The 18833-nt window shown below is 39.4% G+C and overlaps 1 protein-coding gene across 1 annotated transcript; it reads left to right on the forward strand.

The window, feature by feature from the left end:
* Positions 1-982: 982 nt before the first annotated feature.
* On the forward strand, positions 983-18590 carry cfap52 (cilia and flagella associated protein 52). Its single transcript, XM_086032814.1, has 15 exons — positions 983-1105; positions 1665-1753; positions 2442-2641; positions 2970-3106; positions 3460-3588; positions 4105-4201; positions 4776-4892; positions 4992-5092; positions 6150-6320; positions 7673-7821; positions 8352-8497; positions 9775-9926; positions 10771-10876; positions 14995-15106; positions 16104-18590. Exons 2-15 carry the CDS (start codon positions 1693-1695, stop codon positions 16307-16309), a joined length of 1884 nt encoding a protein of 627 aa, XP_085888940.1. The 5' UTR covers positions 983-1105; positions 1665-1692; the 3' UTR covers positions 16310-18590.
* The last annotated feature ends 243 nt before the right edge of the window (positions 18591-18833 follow it).

An 18833-nucleotide genomic window follows, 5' to 3' on the forward strand; every position in this document is an offset into this window, starting at 1 on the left:
GAAGACGTTTTCTATTTCTTGCATGCTTTGCCGTGAAAATGAACCAATGTCCTGCTGTTGTTGTTCCTTGTAAGTTGTGTCAAAATAAAACTTTTTGTCTTCCTACCGTCATACTCCACGTCACTCATCATGATCCCTTCGAAACAAATTGATAATTTTTTATTTGTTTACGAGGGTGGCGTTCTCTTAAAAACTACTAGACTACAGTGCGTTCTGTTTTAGGTGTATCCGTTACGTAGCCACAGTCAAAAGTTAGAACGGGGCCCTTGAGTAAACCAAGGACCCTTTTACCTGTAGGGCCGAACGATTTAGGGAAATAATCTAATTGTGATCCCAAATATTGCGATTTAATATACGACTTTTTTTCAAGGTCCTTTTACGTATATTTCAACGAACAGAAGCAATAAATCAATCCGCATTACAATTAAAAAATATCTATTTCATTATACCCTGAACTGATTGCTAGCCAATCACAGGGCTCATTTTACGTTATGAATTAAATTCGCCCACAACCCTCACGACAACTTCACAAAATTCTACGCAACAAGGGTGGTGTCATTGTCATAAATCACTGATTGTACAACAATGCAAAAAAAAAAAAAATCAGTTTCACGAAACGATATGTAAATGTGGACTGCACTTAAACACTGAACTTATCTACATAGTCTGTATATGAATAAAGCCTCCCGACTGATTTGAAGCCGTTTTCCCCCCCAAATTGCAGCCTTTGCGATATGAAAATTGCATTTTGCTAAACAGTCTTGCGATGCCTATTTTAACTCAATTTACTTGCATATCAAATAATTTTTACTTGTTGAAATTATTAGAGATATCTCATTAATGAAACATTGAGTATTATCGGGTTTTCTCTAAGTATAGTTTCGTCCACTTTCCAAAAATAGGCCTGTAAACTGTGACCTTCAGTGAAGACTCCAGCATTGAATGGGTGGGGGCGGAACTACACTACCCTCCGTTGCTAGGCGACGTTTGTTAGTGAGTAGGGGACAACGATCCCCTTTCTGCTTAAAAAGTTGTCTTTTGAGAGATTAAGCACTTTCAATGTAGTCGTTCTTCACTTGAAATACAGTTTTGTGCTAAATTCACGGTAAGTTTAACCACAACTTTGCATTTCTAGTGCGTATTTGCGTCTGTGCATATATTCAATGAAAGTTGCAGGATTGCTTATTCAGAATATTTGCGCATACACGATCGAAAGGCAGTCTTATATCGTGGCAAATGACGTTTTAAAATAGAGTATTATGACCAAGGGGATCGGGAATTTTATTTAAGAAGCACTATTAATTTATGTTTATGGTGGTGAACTGCAGTGTATAATTTTGTTTCCAGTATTTTGGTTACGTCATTTAGCGACAGGAGAGGGCCAAAGTGTTGCATTTTAATGTCGTTAGTATAAAAGTGGTCTTCAAAAGACACGTTACATCACCCAGTAGCTCTTTAGTTAGGCGTCAATGACGCCTGATGTATCACGCCCACGCTATCGAGCTAGTTATGTTAGTGACGTCACACTGATTGAGTTTACACGTACAAAACGGTAATTGAGTGAAGTAGACGGCTTCCGCTTGTGTAAAGATATTTCAAGTTGTTTTAATGGCGTAAATATTTATTATATTGTATATATATTTTTTTGAAATCCAATTTCATAGAGTTATTGTACAGTGGATTTTCAGTAGGATGGAGCTGGAACCAAAAGATGTGCCACCACTTGAACTGGCGGCGGTTTCCGGCTACAACGGTAAGTTCTCTAACAGAGAAACCTATAAAATGTGAGACTTTAGTGTGTTTTTTACGAACCATAAAAAAAAAAAGTCAAAATTCACAATTATATGCTTCAAATTAATTGTCCCAAGTAGATGCTGAGGTAATTAGCATGTAGCTAAAAGCATAATGACCAGAAAACCTTGTTTCTTGCTTTGACTGTTATTGTGTTTGTCAGGTCATTTACTTATTCGTCCATTTTTTACCATCATTCATTCTGGTTGTGGGGTGATTTGGAGCCAGGGCGACCCTCCAGTATTTTATTTGCTATTCCAAAATATATTCGTAAATCATTCTCTCATATAAATAATATAAATATAATAGAAGGTAGTATCAAGTCTTAAGCGGGGCATGGGTTCACGCAATCAGCCTGCACACCTACATTTGAGAGTGGGGACAAGAGGGTAATTAATTAAAAAAGAAAGAAAAAAAAAAGATTAGTCTTCTTATGCCACTGGTACGCACAGTCGCATAATGCGAATCATTTGAGTCCCATTATGCAGTAGTCTATGTCTCATTCTACTTGTTTGTATATATCACTAGCCTGTACAGTTAATAAATCAATTCACCTTACATTATTTCAAATGGGTAAAACAATGTTTTAAAATGAAATCAAATTGGAAGTCACTCGACATGATCTGCGTGCTTCCCCTTTGTGTTTTCAGGACAAGTGCATTTCGGCATGAGGCTTCATCCGGACAAAGAGCACCTCATCTACCCTCTGGGATGCACCGTGGTCCTGAGACGGATCAAAGACGACATGAGACACTTCCTGCACGGTCACACCAGCGACGTATCCTGCCTCTCCATGTCTAAAAGTGGAGTGTATATTGCCTCTGGACAAATCAATTACAATGACTTTGAGGTAGCCTTCGGTGACAAAAGTTTTCGTCCCCCAACACCACTACATTATTTCGATCATATAGAGTGGATTTGAAAAGTATACACACCCATGCTCAAATGCCATTTTTTTGTGAGACAAAAAAATGATCCATCTATTATCCAAATCGCTTATAGATCAAGATAAATCATTTTCAAACTTAAAATATTTTTAAGAAGGAAGTTAAATAAACATGTGAGATGTGGTCGCCGAACAGGGGTATGTCGACTATATCCACTGTATTTCCTTCAATGTTTTTTTCAAATGTCTTTTTTCAATTCACATTTTCGACATACCTGTGCTGTTTTCCTAGGCTGAGATCATCGTTTGGGAGTACGCCAAGCGATGCATGTACACTCAGTTTGTGATCCACGAATCCAAGGTGGAGGCGTTGGCATTTTCCCCCAACGACAAGTATCTGGTTTCCCTCGGGGGTCAAGACGATGGAAGGCAAATCTCATGCTTGTTCGGTAGAACAGAGGAAATGTGGGGATGTCTAATGTTGAACTGCACATGCAATTACAATGAACATCTTTACAATAGGAACTCTAATATCCAACAATCAATTCGCATTTGAATTAAGTACTGCAAAAACAATAATTTTTGAGTAACCTATTTTTTCCTGACATTTTTTTTTGTCAATTCCTAATTGTATGGCCTTAGGTGTGTTCAACTTCAGATGTTCCGTGGTGTTTAGCAAGAAAGTTGTCTCAATTTGCCATTCCAAGGCTAGAGAAAGTGCCCACCACAAGGTATTTCACCCCACTGTGACATTTGACAGTTTCGTATGTTTTTTTTCCTAGAATACTGTTGTGGAACATTGCAACCAAGCAGGCCGTTTGTTCGGCTCCAGCACAACCTTTGAGTTTATGTCACCGCCTCACAGTCAAGTACTCCAACACCAACGACAACATTTTCGTCTCTGCTGGCAGGTGGGCAAATGATCTGTCTTCTTCATTTTTTTGTTTGAAATGCTGACAAATATCTCCAGATAATAAAATACGAAACATTTTCACATTGAATACAGTTGTTCACCGCGTATTCGCAGTTTAGCACAAATTCACCTAATTGCCGATTTAAAAGAAAAAAAGCTATTTTTTGAAGTATTCTTAAATTTTTGTTTTTTTTGTCAAGGGTGGCAAACCAAAATTTTTCATGAAAAAACGCTCGTTGACAATATATCCCCGCTTCTTCAGGAATTTTTGGGGGTTCCATTTTTTTACCTTTTCTTTCAATGCAATTATTATGGTCGGCAATTATTCACAGATTTTTGCTATCTATGTGCCGGTCAGTCCATACACCCCCGCGAAGCGTGAACGATATTTTACGATAATTGGTCAATCTGTGCAGTAAAGTGCCAGTTTGCTCCAGTTACTGTGGCTGTGTTCCAGCTGGATCCTGGTAACCAAAAAAACAAAACAACAAGCTACAATTTGTGACCTTTGCAGGGCAACCTTGCAGATCTGGGAGCTGGACCAATTCAACAAGATCAAACCTACAGACTGTAAACTGCGTAAGCTGAAGAGGACGGTGAGGTGCATTGAGGTGTGTATGAAACCACATTTTTGAAGGCAAGTAAATGATGAGTTCAAGCGAAAAAGCGGATGAGCGCCATTTAGACAAAAATAAAGCCACACCAACTTGCAAACTGCCTATCGATGTTGCATTTTCTAACCTTGCAAAACCAAACTACTCCTATGTGAAACTCTTTGGAAAAACGTTTTCATTTCAGAAACTGACAAGTTCTATACGTACTTAACTGCAGATAGTGTCATTCCATTGAAGCCAGTGAAATTATATAATTTTATTGTCAAAAAATGTTTGACTTTTTTAAAGACATTTTTTCTTGGCGTTGTCTAATTTTGCGATGAAATAGTGTCTGACAACTTTTTGAAAGACTTAAAAAAAAAATCTTGAAAGCTTCTTACTGTGTGAGTTATAATAATTTCCATTAAAAAAAAAAAGATGACTTGAGACCTGGGACCAAAACTTAAAGAACTCATTATAATCAATTAAAAAAAGGACTTGTCTGCTTTTGTGTTTGAACTCTTCAAATGGTATTTCAGGCTGCAATTCATATTGGACAGTGTACCGCTCACGCTGACCTTTTTCTTCCCAGTTTTCACCGGACGATGAGTACATTTTCTGTGGTACCTCCAGCGGAGACATCTTGAAAATTCATACCAAGACAAAGTGTCTGAACGACTACGGTCCCATTAAAACTAAACACAACCTGGTGAGTATCCGCACAGTTTATCCAACAGTAGTCCTGACTTAATTCCTCTTTGGACGTCATTTTTCCATTTGTGGGGTTTCCAATATCTTTCATGCACAGGGGGCCAATGTCCTAAAGGTATTAAGTACTGGTGAACTACTTGTTGGTTCTGGATTTGGCACCTTGACACTGTGCTCTACGACCAACTTCAAAGCTCTCAAGTGAGTCCACAGCATCATTTGTTCATCAATATGTAATTTTATTTCTGCAAGTGGTATGCCAGACCAGTGTGTCTCATACTTTATTGAGGCAAGGATCATATTTACCGAAAAATCTCACGGCACACCGTCAAACCAAAATGTGGCAAAATTATTTAACATTCGTCAGAAAAGTTACATTCACAACAGGTGTTTGAGTGATGAAAATTGCCAAGGACATCCCCTTTTATGCTTTTCTGTGAGTCTTCCAGTCTCTCTGTATTACTGTTAGAACTGGTTGATGACATTTTGTGGCGAGGCCTCGTGATCGAAGCGCGTATGCTTGCGCGATTCACTGCATTCACGTTTATTTTCCTTCCCACTATGCACCAAATACTGATGACGTGGAACACATTTCCTATAATTTCTCCAAATTTGCAGTTGACAAACAACCGTCAAAATCTATAATAATTTGAATTATATATCAATGGGATTGAGCCCTGTCAGATATAGAAAAAAAATCTGTGACAATTTGACACCCTCTACAAAGGATTTGGAACTGTCAACAGACACTACAAGATGGTTGCAAAGCACTTTTTTTGGTTGTTTGTTTATTAGACAAGGCTATAGCCTGGCTAAATGAAGCTAATCTCACCTATATATTGCCACAAGATGACCCCCAAAGCAATATTTTTATGTTAGACATGGCTCTGGCCGGAACACAAAAATAGTGAAAAGGGGAGTTTTTCAGTGAATGGGAGGAAGACAGGTTCCTCCCCTAAAAATGTGCAAATTTACGGAATGCTGAACCGCGAATATGCGGCGATTCACTGTTTATAATTTAATTTGTATACATCACAACAGGTGCTTCCACAGGTTAATTGTACCTTCTCCGATCTAGTGGAAGAGTATTTAATTGTTATGCCTGTCACCATACTGTTTTTTACTGATATACAGGTTGGTAGATGAACAAAGATGCATTATTTGTTAAGTGATCATTTTCAAACCAATTAAGTGATGCATTTCCTGTTTGGAAATCAGTGTTTCAGACTGACTTCTTCCTCCTTTTATTCCACATTAGACACGTGCAGATGAACAATGGAGTGACCTCCATTGCTCTCAAAGACGACGGCCGCCACTTTTTCGCTGGCACGGATGCATCCGAGATCTACTGCCTGGATCTGCTGGATTTCAAAGCCGAGCTTGTCTCCACCAGTCACCACGGCGCCGTCAAGGACGTCTCCATCGCTTTGTGAGTAGCGGGGTCACTTTTATCTGTACCTCAGGCACCCATTAAAATTTGCACTGAAGAACAAGTTGGATAGAAGAAAATTGACGAGACTAATGTAACCATAGGCTGCTGCTAATACAAAATTCTTCTTTTTTTCAAATTACTATTATCAAAGTACAAACAGCCTGTACATCCTGTCTTTTTGAATGAAAACGTTGTCAAAAATATATTGTTATTGAATTCAGTACCCACTAACTACAGTAGAGAGCAGTATAAGCACACTTTTCTTATCCATTGATGCACTACAGTAGTACCACATTAATATAATAGCATAATATTATATGATATGTGATATAATATAAAATAAAATACTATATCATATTGTATCATATCATATATTAGAATAAAATACAGTACAATTAACTATTATTTAACTATTTTTGGAGAAAAACTTGACTGTTATGACTAAATAAGGTTATTGTTATTATAGTTGATTATTAGTATATTGTCGTTGTGTTTTATGTCCATTTTTAATTTATTTTTTATTTTCATGTTAAAGCGGTTTCGATGTTACAGACATCCCATTAACGTGAAAATGTTTTTAAAAAATGACAAAATTGGACATACTGTATATACGTATATGCTGCATTGTTTTAATAGTAGTAGTGGTTGTCGGTATAGTGGTAGCAATAAATACAATTGTTCTACTTAGCAGTTATACATTTGATTTACCTTTATTATTATTATTATTATTATTATTAGTAGTAGTAGTAGTAGTAGTAGCAGTAGTAGTAATAAATGCAATTCTTACTGTTTGTAGTTATGCATTTGATTTGATTTCAATTCAGAATGGGTGGATTTTTTTTATAATTCCGTTACATTTCATTTAAAGGTAGAGTTTGATGTAAATTAAAATGAATATATATATATATATATATATATATATATATATATATATATATATATATATATATATATATATATATATATATATATATATACATAATTTATATCATATTGCACATATAGACTCATTTAATAATTGTTGTTGTTAATTATACTTAAGGCTTATTGCATCCTGTTATAATATTTCTTTATTATAGTGTGTTTTCATAAATACACAGCATAGTGCAATACTCTGCATAAGCTAGAATGACAGATGAAGCCACTAGTATACCAAGTTTCCTTACTGTTGTTTTATTGTTTTAGTGCGTAAACCAAACAAATGCACAAAATCACGTCGAGACATTGTTGGAACTTCACAGCAAGGAACCTCACCCGGACCCAATACTTTTCTCACGTCTTTTCTCACATTTTCTTGTTGCCAAGATGTGAATTTCCACCTTTTGTTGCTTTTTGTCATGCATCATCAGCGGCTCCTCAGAGTTATTTGTCACCGGCTCAGAAGAGGACATCAGGGTGTGGCACATAGACAATTCCAAAGAGCTGCTGAGGATCCCAGAACCTTGCCTTACCTGTAACGCTGTGCACCTGATGATTGACGGACACAGCATCGTCACTGGTAGGAATTAATGCTAGCAACCCTCTGGATATACTGTAAATTAATCCAATAAATGGCTGTGGATCGTTCTACAAGTGCACTGAATTGTCTTTCTGGTGAGGACAAGGAGTATAGACCTCAAGCTAGCGTTATGGAAAGCGTTTCCAGCACTTATTCGCAAATTAAACAGTTTTCTATATAAACAAGTATTGACACCTATGGATAATTTAGATTCTTCAATTAGCCTAACATGCATGTTTTTGGAATGTGGGTGATGTGACATGGACAAACCATGTGAACACAGGGAAAACATGCAAACTCCACACAAGATGACCTATGGGGAGATTTGAACCCAAAACCACTGAAAGAATGCTGCGGCTGACGTGCTAATAATTAGCTTACCGTGCTGCCAAAAGCAAGCATGGGTGGTTGTTTGTGGACTCAAACTTGCACATTGGTGTGAATGTGAACGTGATGTTTTTTAGGGGACTGGCTGGCGAGTAGTCCAGGCTGGATTTCATCACGTTTATTTATTTATTTTTTCTTCACAGGATGGAACGACGGGAAAATCCGCATATTTGCCCCACAGAGCGGCCGCCTCATGCTCATCATTCACAACGCGCACCGAAACGGCGTGTCGGCCCTCAAGGGCTCCACGGACTGCAAGAAGATTGTCAGTGGCGGGCAGGAGGGAACGGTTAGTCTTGCACGATGATGATGCAACCTAGATTCTTTATTATTTAGCAGTAGGACATTGTTTAGTTTAACCGATACCACGTCACACGCAGGTGCCGCGCTCCTGACACGCGTGTGACGTGAAAATTACGCTCTCGACACCGATTGGCTGTCGTCCCTCGTCTGGACCATGTGGGTCGATTAAATATGCAGGACAGAAACTCGGGGACGATGCCCAGCTCTGTTAATTATAGATATAAAACTATGACACTTTACGAGTGACGCTGACTCACGGCATGGCTCAAGTTGTCACTAGCTTTTTTACATGGTGTTCGTCATTCACTCCATGGACTGTGTCATCTTTTCTCACGATTGCAACACACTTTCAACTACCGTATTCTCCGGGCCATAAGCCGCACCGTTATATAAGCTGCACCCACTCTACTTTAGAACATTTTGGAAAAAAACCGCAAACATGCCGCACCTTTATATCAGCCGCACCTATCTATGTTGAAAACTTTTTATATTTACTGCATTTACAGAACGATTATGAACTGTAAATGTACATGTGTCCACCTGAGCAGATTCTTTCGTAACAGTGCCTTTTAACACTGCTGATTAAAACAGAAGAAAACCAAGAGAAAATAAACAGTATTTATCTTCATTTCACTGCCGACTGCCGCTCCAGTTAGTCAGCTAATGTCCACCAGACTCCACCATCTATTGTTCTACTACATTCTACATATGCACCTGTCTTGTTTTATGTTAATAAAGTCAGCCAATCTAAAACGCGACGTGCTAAATCAACAATAGCATTTCACATCGAAACAACAGAACAGACATAACATCAGCCAATCGCATTCATGTGCACTTCAGGGACCTCTCGGAAAACATCAAATCAAAGCATTACAGCACTTAATGCAATAACCTAGTCTATGGCGCCCTCGCCTGTTGAACTCCTTCACCTGCAGTCACATCCAGATAATGGGAACTTTATTGTATTGAATTGTACTGTCATTCCGGTTCGAGCGCCCCGAGCGGTTGGAAGAAAAATCCACAGAATAGCCGCACCGGACTATAAACCGCATGGCTCAAAATCTAGGAAAAAAGTCGCGGCTTAACATGTTTTCGAAAATACATTGTACTCAATGACAACTACTTTTGTTTATACCATGCATATGCATACCCTGTACAAGTGTGAAGTGCCTAAACTTGCCCAACATTTCGGGATTTGTCGAGCCAAGATTCTCCTCAAGTGACGTATTATTTAAGTAAGCATGTTTCCTGAATCCAACGTAGGTGTGCGTCTGGGAGCTGCTGAAGCACGGCCAACGACGGCTTGCGTTCTTGACGGAGCACAAATCCACTGTCAGGTGTGTCCAGATCAAAAGTGATGACAAGGAATCTGTCACTGCCAGCATGGATGGAACCTGCATCCTCTGGGACATTGTGTGAGTTGCCTCACAACCAAACCACACCGAGGAACACACATACACAGCTCACAAATCGTGTGGGATATTCGGCTTTCGGGTGAAATTTCACAATGAATCTTAAATGCGCTTACCGTGGTGCCATGAAATATGAATAAACCAATGTGTGAGGTTTTCAATGCTCACAGGCATATTTTCTGTTATCTTCTGTGGAAAAACAACTAATATCGCTGCAGCTGATCGAGCTTAGTTGTGACCGTTTGTATTATACTGCCCCCAGGTGGCCAAGGTGCACACATTAGAAAGAGTGCAATATCATCAATAATTTTATTTAGAAGAACCTTTCCTGTAACCCAAGGTCACCTTTCAAACTATTAGTTAAAATACAAAACGAAATGACATGGGCCATGTCATGTTTCATAACACTTATGCTGTAGGCCAAACCCTTTGGCTTTGAGTGACATCAACAGGTTGCTACAAGAGAGACTGAAAGAGTCACAGAAAGGCATAGATGGGAATGTCCTTGAAAATGTTTTGGTCGATCCATGGATCGAACGTCTGTTGTTTGTCCTTCTTTAATACAATTGACACATTTGACACACAATTGACACTCTTCTATAAAACAAAAAAAATTTCAAGTTTCAAGATTAATATAACCACAGTTTTCCTTGATTTAACACATACTGATTCATTTTAGTATATATTAAATATTTTGCATTATTGCTGTCAAAAAAGGGTCAAATTTGACCCGAACAATATCTAAGGGTATTTTCAGTGGGGTAAGACTTTGTTTAACTGTCTGCCTACTATTTGTTTCTTTCAATCTTCAAAGCCAAGAAACGTTATTTTGAACCTCTTTGTGTAGGAAATTTGTGCGGATTCGGAAGATAATTACCAAAAACGCGTCATTCAAGACTGTGTGCTACCACCCTGAAGAGCACCAGATCGTCACCAGCGGCACCGACAGGAAGGTTAGTTTTGCAGACGTTATTTCCATTCCCCCTGAGTTTTTACCAGTGGACTGCTTCCATCTTGACATTTTCCGATTTTCAGCCAAAATATGTCATGTTAAGACACAGAAATAAATCGGCGGTAAACACGCGGCTAATCTAAATGTCTCATTATTGCATCATGATATTTTCCACTCGCTGAGCCGAGCAGAAGCGAGAAGCCTGCTGCTGTGCTACGATTAGCGCGGCCTCCCACGGCGACCACTTGCACAACCCAAACGCACGCACACAAACATCCGCAGATTAGTTTGCAAAGCCCGTCGTGTATTTCTCGGCTCGCCGTAATTAGGCCGGCTCTGTCCTTGTTCCCCGAGTATGTGTGCACTTCATCCACATCCCCTTTAACCTCAGCACAAACTCCTCTCATCAGATATGCCAAGAGACACAGAAGTACAGACTCCAAACTTTACAAAAGTAAAAATACATTTTTACTGTCAATTATGGTGTCGCACGTTGTTTTTTAAGAGCTAGGCTACAGTTTTATGCTAGCAAAACAATGAGTTCACATTTGTTAACACGGCGAACAAAAAAATGCTAATCAGCTAGCACTGAAAAAAAAATCTGAATTCCTTACCTGTATGTTTTGTTCGATTCCACAGACAATTTTTGAACACCAGCGGTTGGTGGTTTTAAGGCAACTAATTCACAACGACTCATTCTTGTAGCCGATAACATCAAATAATCTTCAGGCCATTGATGCGGCGTTGCTGTCCTTCTTTTTTCCTGCCTTATAGGAACGCAAGATCTCAATCATGATCCCAACTGCAGTTGATTTTACTGCTCTCTATTTACGTCTTGTTGTCACTTGCTGTTGACTGAAAATGGCATCACAGTGCCTAAGGGCTCAGGTAATGACCTTCAAAACACTGTTGTCTGGGTTTGGTCATGTGATGTTCACAACCTGAGCCCAGAGGTACTGTGATGACATTTTCAGTGAATAGCAAGTGGCAGTACAAGGCAAAATGGCCGCCCCCTGAGATGGATAAAAACGGGTGGATTTTGCTGCTTAATTCACATTTCACAAACACAATATAATCTGAATACCATGTTTGGACCAGTGGTGGTTTGTAGAACATATTATTGTAAAGATAATTTTTGACGTGACTTTCTTCTTAACCAATCACATTCAATCTCATGTTAAATGACAGTCATCACACACCTGCCACTATTTAAAGTGACTTTGGTTAATTTAAGTTGTTCTAATAGACTTTTCCTGACATTTGATTTGCACCACCTAGTGGCATCAATGGGTAATTGTAAACCTTTTAGTGGGGGATCAATTACTCCGATTTTTGCTATCCATGGCAGGTCTCGGTGGTCCCTATCCATCATTTATAGAGTAGTAACACTGCAAAAATAAAGTCATCAGAAAAGTAAATATTAATGTCCAGATATTTGAATAATCTATTAAAGCACAGGGACACCGTATTTGTATTTCGTTACTTCCCGCCCCTGCTCAAAGATAACTTGCTCTGATTTGCACAACTGTGAAAAAGGATGCATGCAGGGCAGCGCTCGTGCCTTCCTGCGTGCGGATGTGCCGACGCCAGCCTTGCGCCGGCCAAATCCACCATCTGCTCGTCCCCGGACACAGGCACTCTGTCTACAGGCAGATGAATACACCCGCTATCGGCCCGCTTAGGGCAGCGCTTTAGAAATATACTAAAAAGATATGAGAGCTGTCCAGTCAAATATCGCAACACGAGTGAATTGTGTCCAAAAACTGAACTCATTCGAGATCCTGGTGCATCAGATTGACTGCCTTGAAGCTAGATGGTTGTCCTGGTCATCCGTCCGTCCATTTAACTGTAGACTAGAGCATGTCCTCGTTAGGGTTGCGGGCGAGTTGGAGAGGCACTAGTAACTAGTGAATCACAGGGCACATATAAACAACTCACACTCCCATTCACACCTGAACTTTTTTAACATCGTTTTTATCTAGAAAATTCGGTTTCGGTTCAAAATCGCTTAATCGAGTAGCGCTACCTCTATGTATCTCAACGCGTCGTTTATTCATCACTCTGTGATTGACTGGCGAACAGTCTCGGGTGTAGTCTGCTGGGTTTTACTGCAAACCCTGCCGGGAACACCTAGTTGCCCCTGTAAATTGGTCGTACATTTGTCAGAATCTAATCCAATGTGTAAGTGATCAAAAAAAAAAAAGTGACTCCCAGCTTTTCCGTCTTACATATGCGGAACGGCACAGCGCATTCTCAGCTCAGCTTTGGAGCGCAGCCCGGTTCCACCCCCCCCCCGAGAACACAGATGGGCCAAGAAAAGTGGCACAGGCGGTGTCGCTAATAAGCTGCTCAAATGAGATGAGGCAGGGAGAGGTCGTGACTGGAAAGAGCCAAGAGACCGAGGGAAACAAAAGACAAGATATTTGACTTGAGGAGGTTAACACTTGTTTGTGTGCCGTTGTGTTTTAATGATATCGGTTTGTTTCCTTTACCATGTCTTGTGCATTGTAATCTTTCGTGATTATACTTGTATAGAGAACTAGGGCTGTCACTGTCTGATCTTTTTAGAATCAATTATCCTTTTGATTATTGCATTAAATAATCAGGTAATCGGACAGATTTTGTCTTGACCCATTTTTGCAGTCGACTCATCTGACTTAGTCGACTCTTTTTTTCCCCAGCATGATAATCGTAAATCCTGCAAGTTTAGGTGTAGGATTGAATTCCAATTCAGACCATAATCAACCATATTAAATATGTCGTTCGGATTGATTAGAACGATACAGGATGCCACGCATTCTTCATGGTAGACGAATGAAATCCTTTTGTCTTATGTCCTTTTGTTTGGCCAAATACTGCAATGGCGCATTGACTTGTGAGTGAGTTTTTCAAGATATGAGCTGTCGCTAGATAGATTTTTGTATTGACTTGACTAAAATGACTTTGACAAAAATTTGAGATATGGGCACTTTGAACTCATTCACTGCCATTGACATGTATACTTGTCTATTACGTTTTTTAAAAACTGGGATGGGTGGGGGAGCGTCTGATGCTGCTCCACTGAAAATTCCAAACCTGGAAACAACCTTACTTTACTTTACTGCACAATCACCAGTAGATGACATCGATGCTCCATTTCAAATATGAGATCAGCACAATTTGTGAGTCCACTGGGAGAAAACAGCTGCACTTTGTGCAACCTACCTTTTTTTCTACTGCTGATTAGAAAAAGAGCAGAAAAAGGCAGAATCAACATTTTTTTGGGGGGTTGAAAGGAGAGTCTATTCTTTCATTTGTTAGATTCGGTGTATGTACAACCATTCGACACAATATCCTGTGGGTTTTACAAATGTCAAAATGCTCTAAAATGCCTGGCAGTGAATGCATTTAAATGGCGGCAGCACATTTCACAACGAGCTGCAGTTTGACAGATAAGTCTTTCAAAAAGTGAGATGCTTGCTGGAGTAAGTGACTTTTACGACCACTGGAGTAACAAGCAACACATCAAATGACATTTTGTGGCGTTGACTTCTGGAGACCCTTGCGAATCCCTCCAGAGCAGATGTTCACCTTTCTGTGTGCAGACTGCCGATGAGTGATGCGTACGCAAAGTCACCACTGGCAAATTTTAACCGATGACACAATCTGCAAACTCAAACATTGCGGCAACGCATACAGGCAGACAATATAACAGTACTCACAGTCATATAGTGTAGAATGACTAATATTAGTGCCGTACTGACAAGTTGAGAGACGAGCTGAGACATCTCAATGAACATTATGTCCGTCTGGCTGTCGGTGGTCGTTGCCGGCGCAAAATAGACATTCCTCTTTTTTTTTTTTTTTTTTTGGGGGGGGGCGGAATAGATGTTATTTCCATTCATTTCAGTGAGAAAAGATGATTTGAGATACAAGTGTTTTGAATTGCGAGTGTGGTCAGACACAAATGAATCTCAATGCGCCAATTACACTTGGTTATTTAGAGTAATTTCACAACGAATGCTAACCTTAGCCTGCAAGCTGAATTCCGGCGGCATTTGTGAGTTCACAAAAGCCTATAATGCATCTTGGTCTAGCTCTTTATTGCCGCTGTCAAATAACTGTCGACTACCTGTTCAGATCGTCTACTGGGACGTGCATGACGGGACAGCAATCAGAGAGCTGCAGGGCACGCAGACGTTGGCCATCAACTGCATTCACGTCTCCCATGACGGCAGATATTTCGTGACAGGTAATGGACCATTAGGCAGCTGCGACTCACTGCCTCATCCGTCCGCTACACTTTGAACCGCGCGACGCACAGTGATTGAAAATGCTGGTAGTAATTGTCTGGTGTTTTTTTTTTTTCCCCCCTAAAGAACGTCTACTTGCTTTTTCTGCATACTTTCACCATGGAAGCTGTGCCGATTCAGGGGTGTGAATTTGTTTGTTTTTGTGCGTACTCGTGTCTCGTTTTGAGGATGAGATCACCACATAACCGCCTCTGGCAATGAATTCCCACAGAATAATGTTTGTAATTGATTATAATGTTATTTTATAATAATTCAAATTGAATTCAAATCATTTAAAAATGATGAGTATTTAATGACTGAAAAAATATTTAATTTTTTTTATTTTATTTTTTTATAGGGGAGTCTGGAAAAGATTATTTGAAATATGGATGTTTTGAGTTACAAGTGTAAATGGAGCAAAGTAAACTCTTATCTCAAGGCTCCACTGGATAACACTTTATTTTTTGGGATTTTTAAAAAATAATTAAATAAAATAGAATACAATTCAATTCAATTGAATTGCGAATCTGGCCATATCCCGGACTTTTCTCCCCAAGATAAAATAAATAAAAGTGCAAATACAGAATGTAAATCCAAGATTTTTTGCTAGCCTTTTGCCTTTGTTTGGCTATTACATCCAATCCGCTAATTGTATAGATGTCACACTTAATCCACTCATTTTGTGGCATCCAATGATTGCACGGTGACTAAAAATGACAGACTGAAACAGAAGCGCAAGCCACGGCAGAATGGAAGAATGCGTGCCGACTGAAATATCCCATGTTGTTCATCAAATACTCTTCCAAAAACATGCATGTGAGGTTCACTGGAGAATCTAAATTGACCGCAAGGGTTAAATTTGAGCGTTGCCCTGGGATTGACTTTGGTTGATTTTTTTTTTCCCCCCAATAAAGATGAATTACATCAAATGAATATTTGATAACTTTTCTACGGCAGGTGGCGATGACAAACTGGTGAGGGTGTGGGACTACATGGACGGTACTGTCACCCACGTCGGAAAAGCTCACGGCGGAGGAATTACCAGCGTGGAGATCTGCTGCAATAACAGCACCCTCATCAGCACCAGTGCGGACGGAGCCGTCATGCGCTGGAAGTTTCCTCACCCCGTCTTGGAGGAGGAGCGTGACGGGCTGGACAAGTAACACTTGCTACACTGCAGTGAGGCATTTTTGGATATGGGCCATTTTTATACAATTTGATCAATAATTGTAAAAACACTTGGATTGTAAAAACACTTGGGGGGGGAAAAAAAATCAAATCTTGCAATTTTTGAATGTCTCCCATGCTGAAACAGCTACGCTTTAAGTGCTATTTTTAAAAAGTTAGTGATAGATTTGAATATCATTGCTGTTCTGTGAAAAACACATACATATTTTTCTGTTTTTTTTTTTTTTACATTAATCGGATTTCCGCGTTACAGACATCCCATTAACGTGAACATTTTAAAAAAATGACAAAATTGGAGGGACGTGTTTTTCACAGGACAATATTGTAAATTCATAGTTAAGGCAATCCTTTATTAACAGAGCAAATAGTGGTGGCCCATTGAAATACACTTCTTGCATAACTCGCCTCATGAGTGACGCAGCCAATTAGTCTCTGTGTGAAAAAAATGATGAAGCGATGGCTTGTGACTTAATAAAAAAACAAAACAAATTGAGGCAGAAGTCATCATTATATGCATTTATATGGCCCACTGTTGTCTTATTATTGAGCTTGCCGTATTGTACTGAGCAAAGTGGACTGAGACAATTTTGTGGTGAGTCTGACCAATATAGCCGTCTGTTTTTCTTATACTGCCCCCAGGTGGCCAAAGCGGACACACCACAAAGATGCAGTGTGACAAAAATGATTTCTTCCTTTTTAATTTGATTTAATAATGTAATTTCTGTATGTTTTTATAAAGTGCAATATTATTGAGTGCTCTCCTCCCATTGAAATTCAAATTACAACAATTTTTGTTTTTTTAAGTGGAGCGCCGGAACGAATTCTTGTCATTTCCATACATTTCAATAGGGAAAGATGTTTTTGAGGTACGAGCGATTGTGTTACGGGTGTGGTCACGGAACACATTAAAGTCATAAGGAAACACAAACTTTTTTCCACCGACAAAAATCTGATTTGAATTGTTTTCCCCCTTTCGCTTTTAGAAAAACCAAATGACTGACATTCAAAACAAGTTAGCTTTTTTGTTTGCCATTCTGGGCTTTGCTTTATTTCTCCTGATACCAAACAAGCTTTGAATCATTTCCCCCCCCCCCCAAGCTTTAACTTGCATCAACTTGCACTGGAATATGTATTCTTTTTCTTTCAGATATTGAAAAATAAGTGCGACTTGGCTGAGCAGTTTTGCATGTTTTTTGTCCAACAGTCACGTTTCACGCCCTCCGCCTCTCTCTATTATACTGTATATATGAAAAGGAATGCCACCTTTACAGTACTGACAAGTTTGTTCAGATTGTAAAATGACAAGACACTCATTGCATCATACCCTCTCGAAGTAAGCCGCACCATATCGAATCGAATCGTAATCCTAGTGAATTGAAACGAGTCAAATTGTTGCACTTTAAAATTAACCCTCCTTGAGTCATATCGGACCCCATTGTATCAAGATACGTATCGAATTGTCGTGTATTCGAGAGAGGCACACCTCTTAGTGACTGTGCTTTTGTAAACTACCTCCTCTCTGTTGACACCCGTGTTGTTATGGAAGCAGTTTACATCTGCTGCCAAAAAAACCCAACAAAAAATAATTTCCATGCTAAATAGGCCTAATTTGCATTAATTGATAAAATGAATTCATTGCTCTTCGTTACTTCTGAAATTTTGCCAAGGCTGTGTACAACATCGGGGGCGTTTGACTTTAGAGGTTGCCCTGTTCATTTTCCCTAAAGGGCAACCTAAAAAAAACTTCTGTGAAAGTTTGCCAAGCAGATTTGGTACATTCAACCTTTATTATGTACTTGCTTTGTGCATTTTCCAACAATAGCAGAGCAAGAGCATTAGGGAAATTACGGAAGTGTCGGCTCTGACTATCTGTTCCAATAAATCAGCATATCTGGCCCACTAAATTCAATCTTGGGCGGCGGTGAGCTGTGAAATTAAGGCTCGAATGATTAGAATCGGAGTAGAACGAGGCAGATGCCGGCTTCCCGTCGACAAACCAGAAGTGAACAAAAGCTCCATTTATGTATTTGCTGGAGTTTTTCAGCAGCGGTAGCCTTAATGTGAGTGAAGCTATTTAAAGGCTCCGTTGTCTAGCGTGTTTTAGGCAAGGTGTTTCACACTGACAATAGTGTGTATGGAGATGATGCGTCTAAGTGGCCATCTGTGTTTGGACAGCGCCGTCTGCAATGCACATCTGCTCATCTATTCAACATCAAAACATCCATGTTTTTTTAATATACAGTGGCTATAAGAAAAAAAAAAGTCTACACACGTTTCTTCGCCAGGTTTTTGTGATGTTTTTCTTTTGGAAGAAAATACCAATTCCAAAATATATAAATGGTCGCCAACCTTTTCGGAACTGAGGGCTACTTCTTGGGTACTGATAATGCAAAGGGCTACCAGTTTGATACACACTCCTGAAAGAACAAATTTGCTCAAATTATTTTGGTAAATATTCTCATTGTCAATGTGCCAGCTAGCTTGTCTCCACGAACGCTA

Source organism: Filicampus tigris, chromosome 6, assembly GCF_054856515.1.
Source record: "Filicampus tigris isolate MCC_2025a chromosome 6, RoL_Ftig_1.0, whole genome shotgun sequence".
NCBI classification, from domain to species: Eukaryota; Metazoa; Chordata; class Actinopteri; order Syngnathiformes; family Syngnathidae; genus Filicampus; species Filicampus tigris.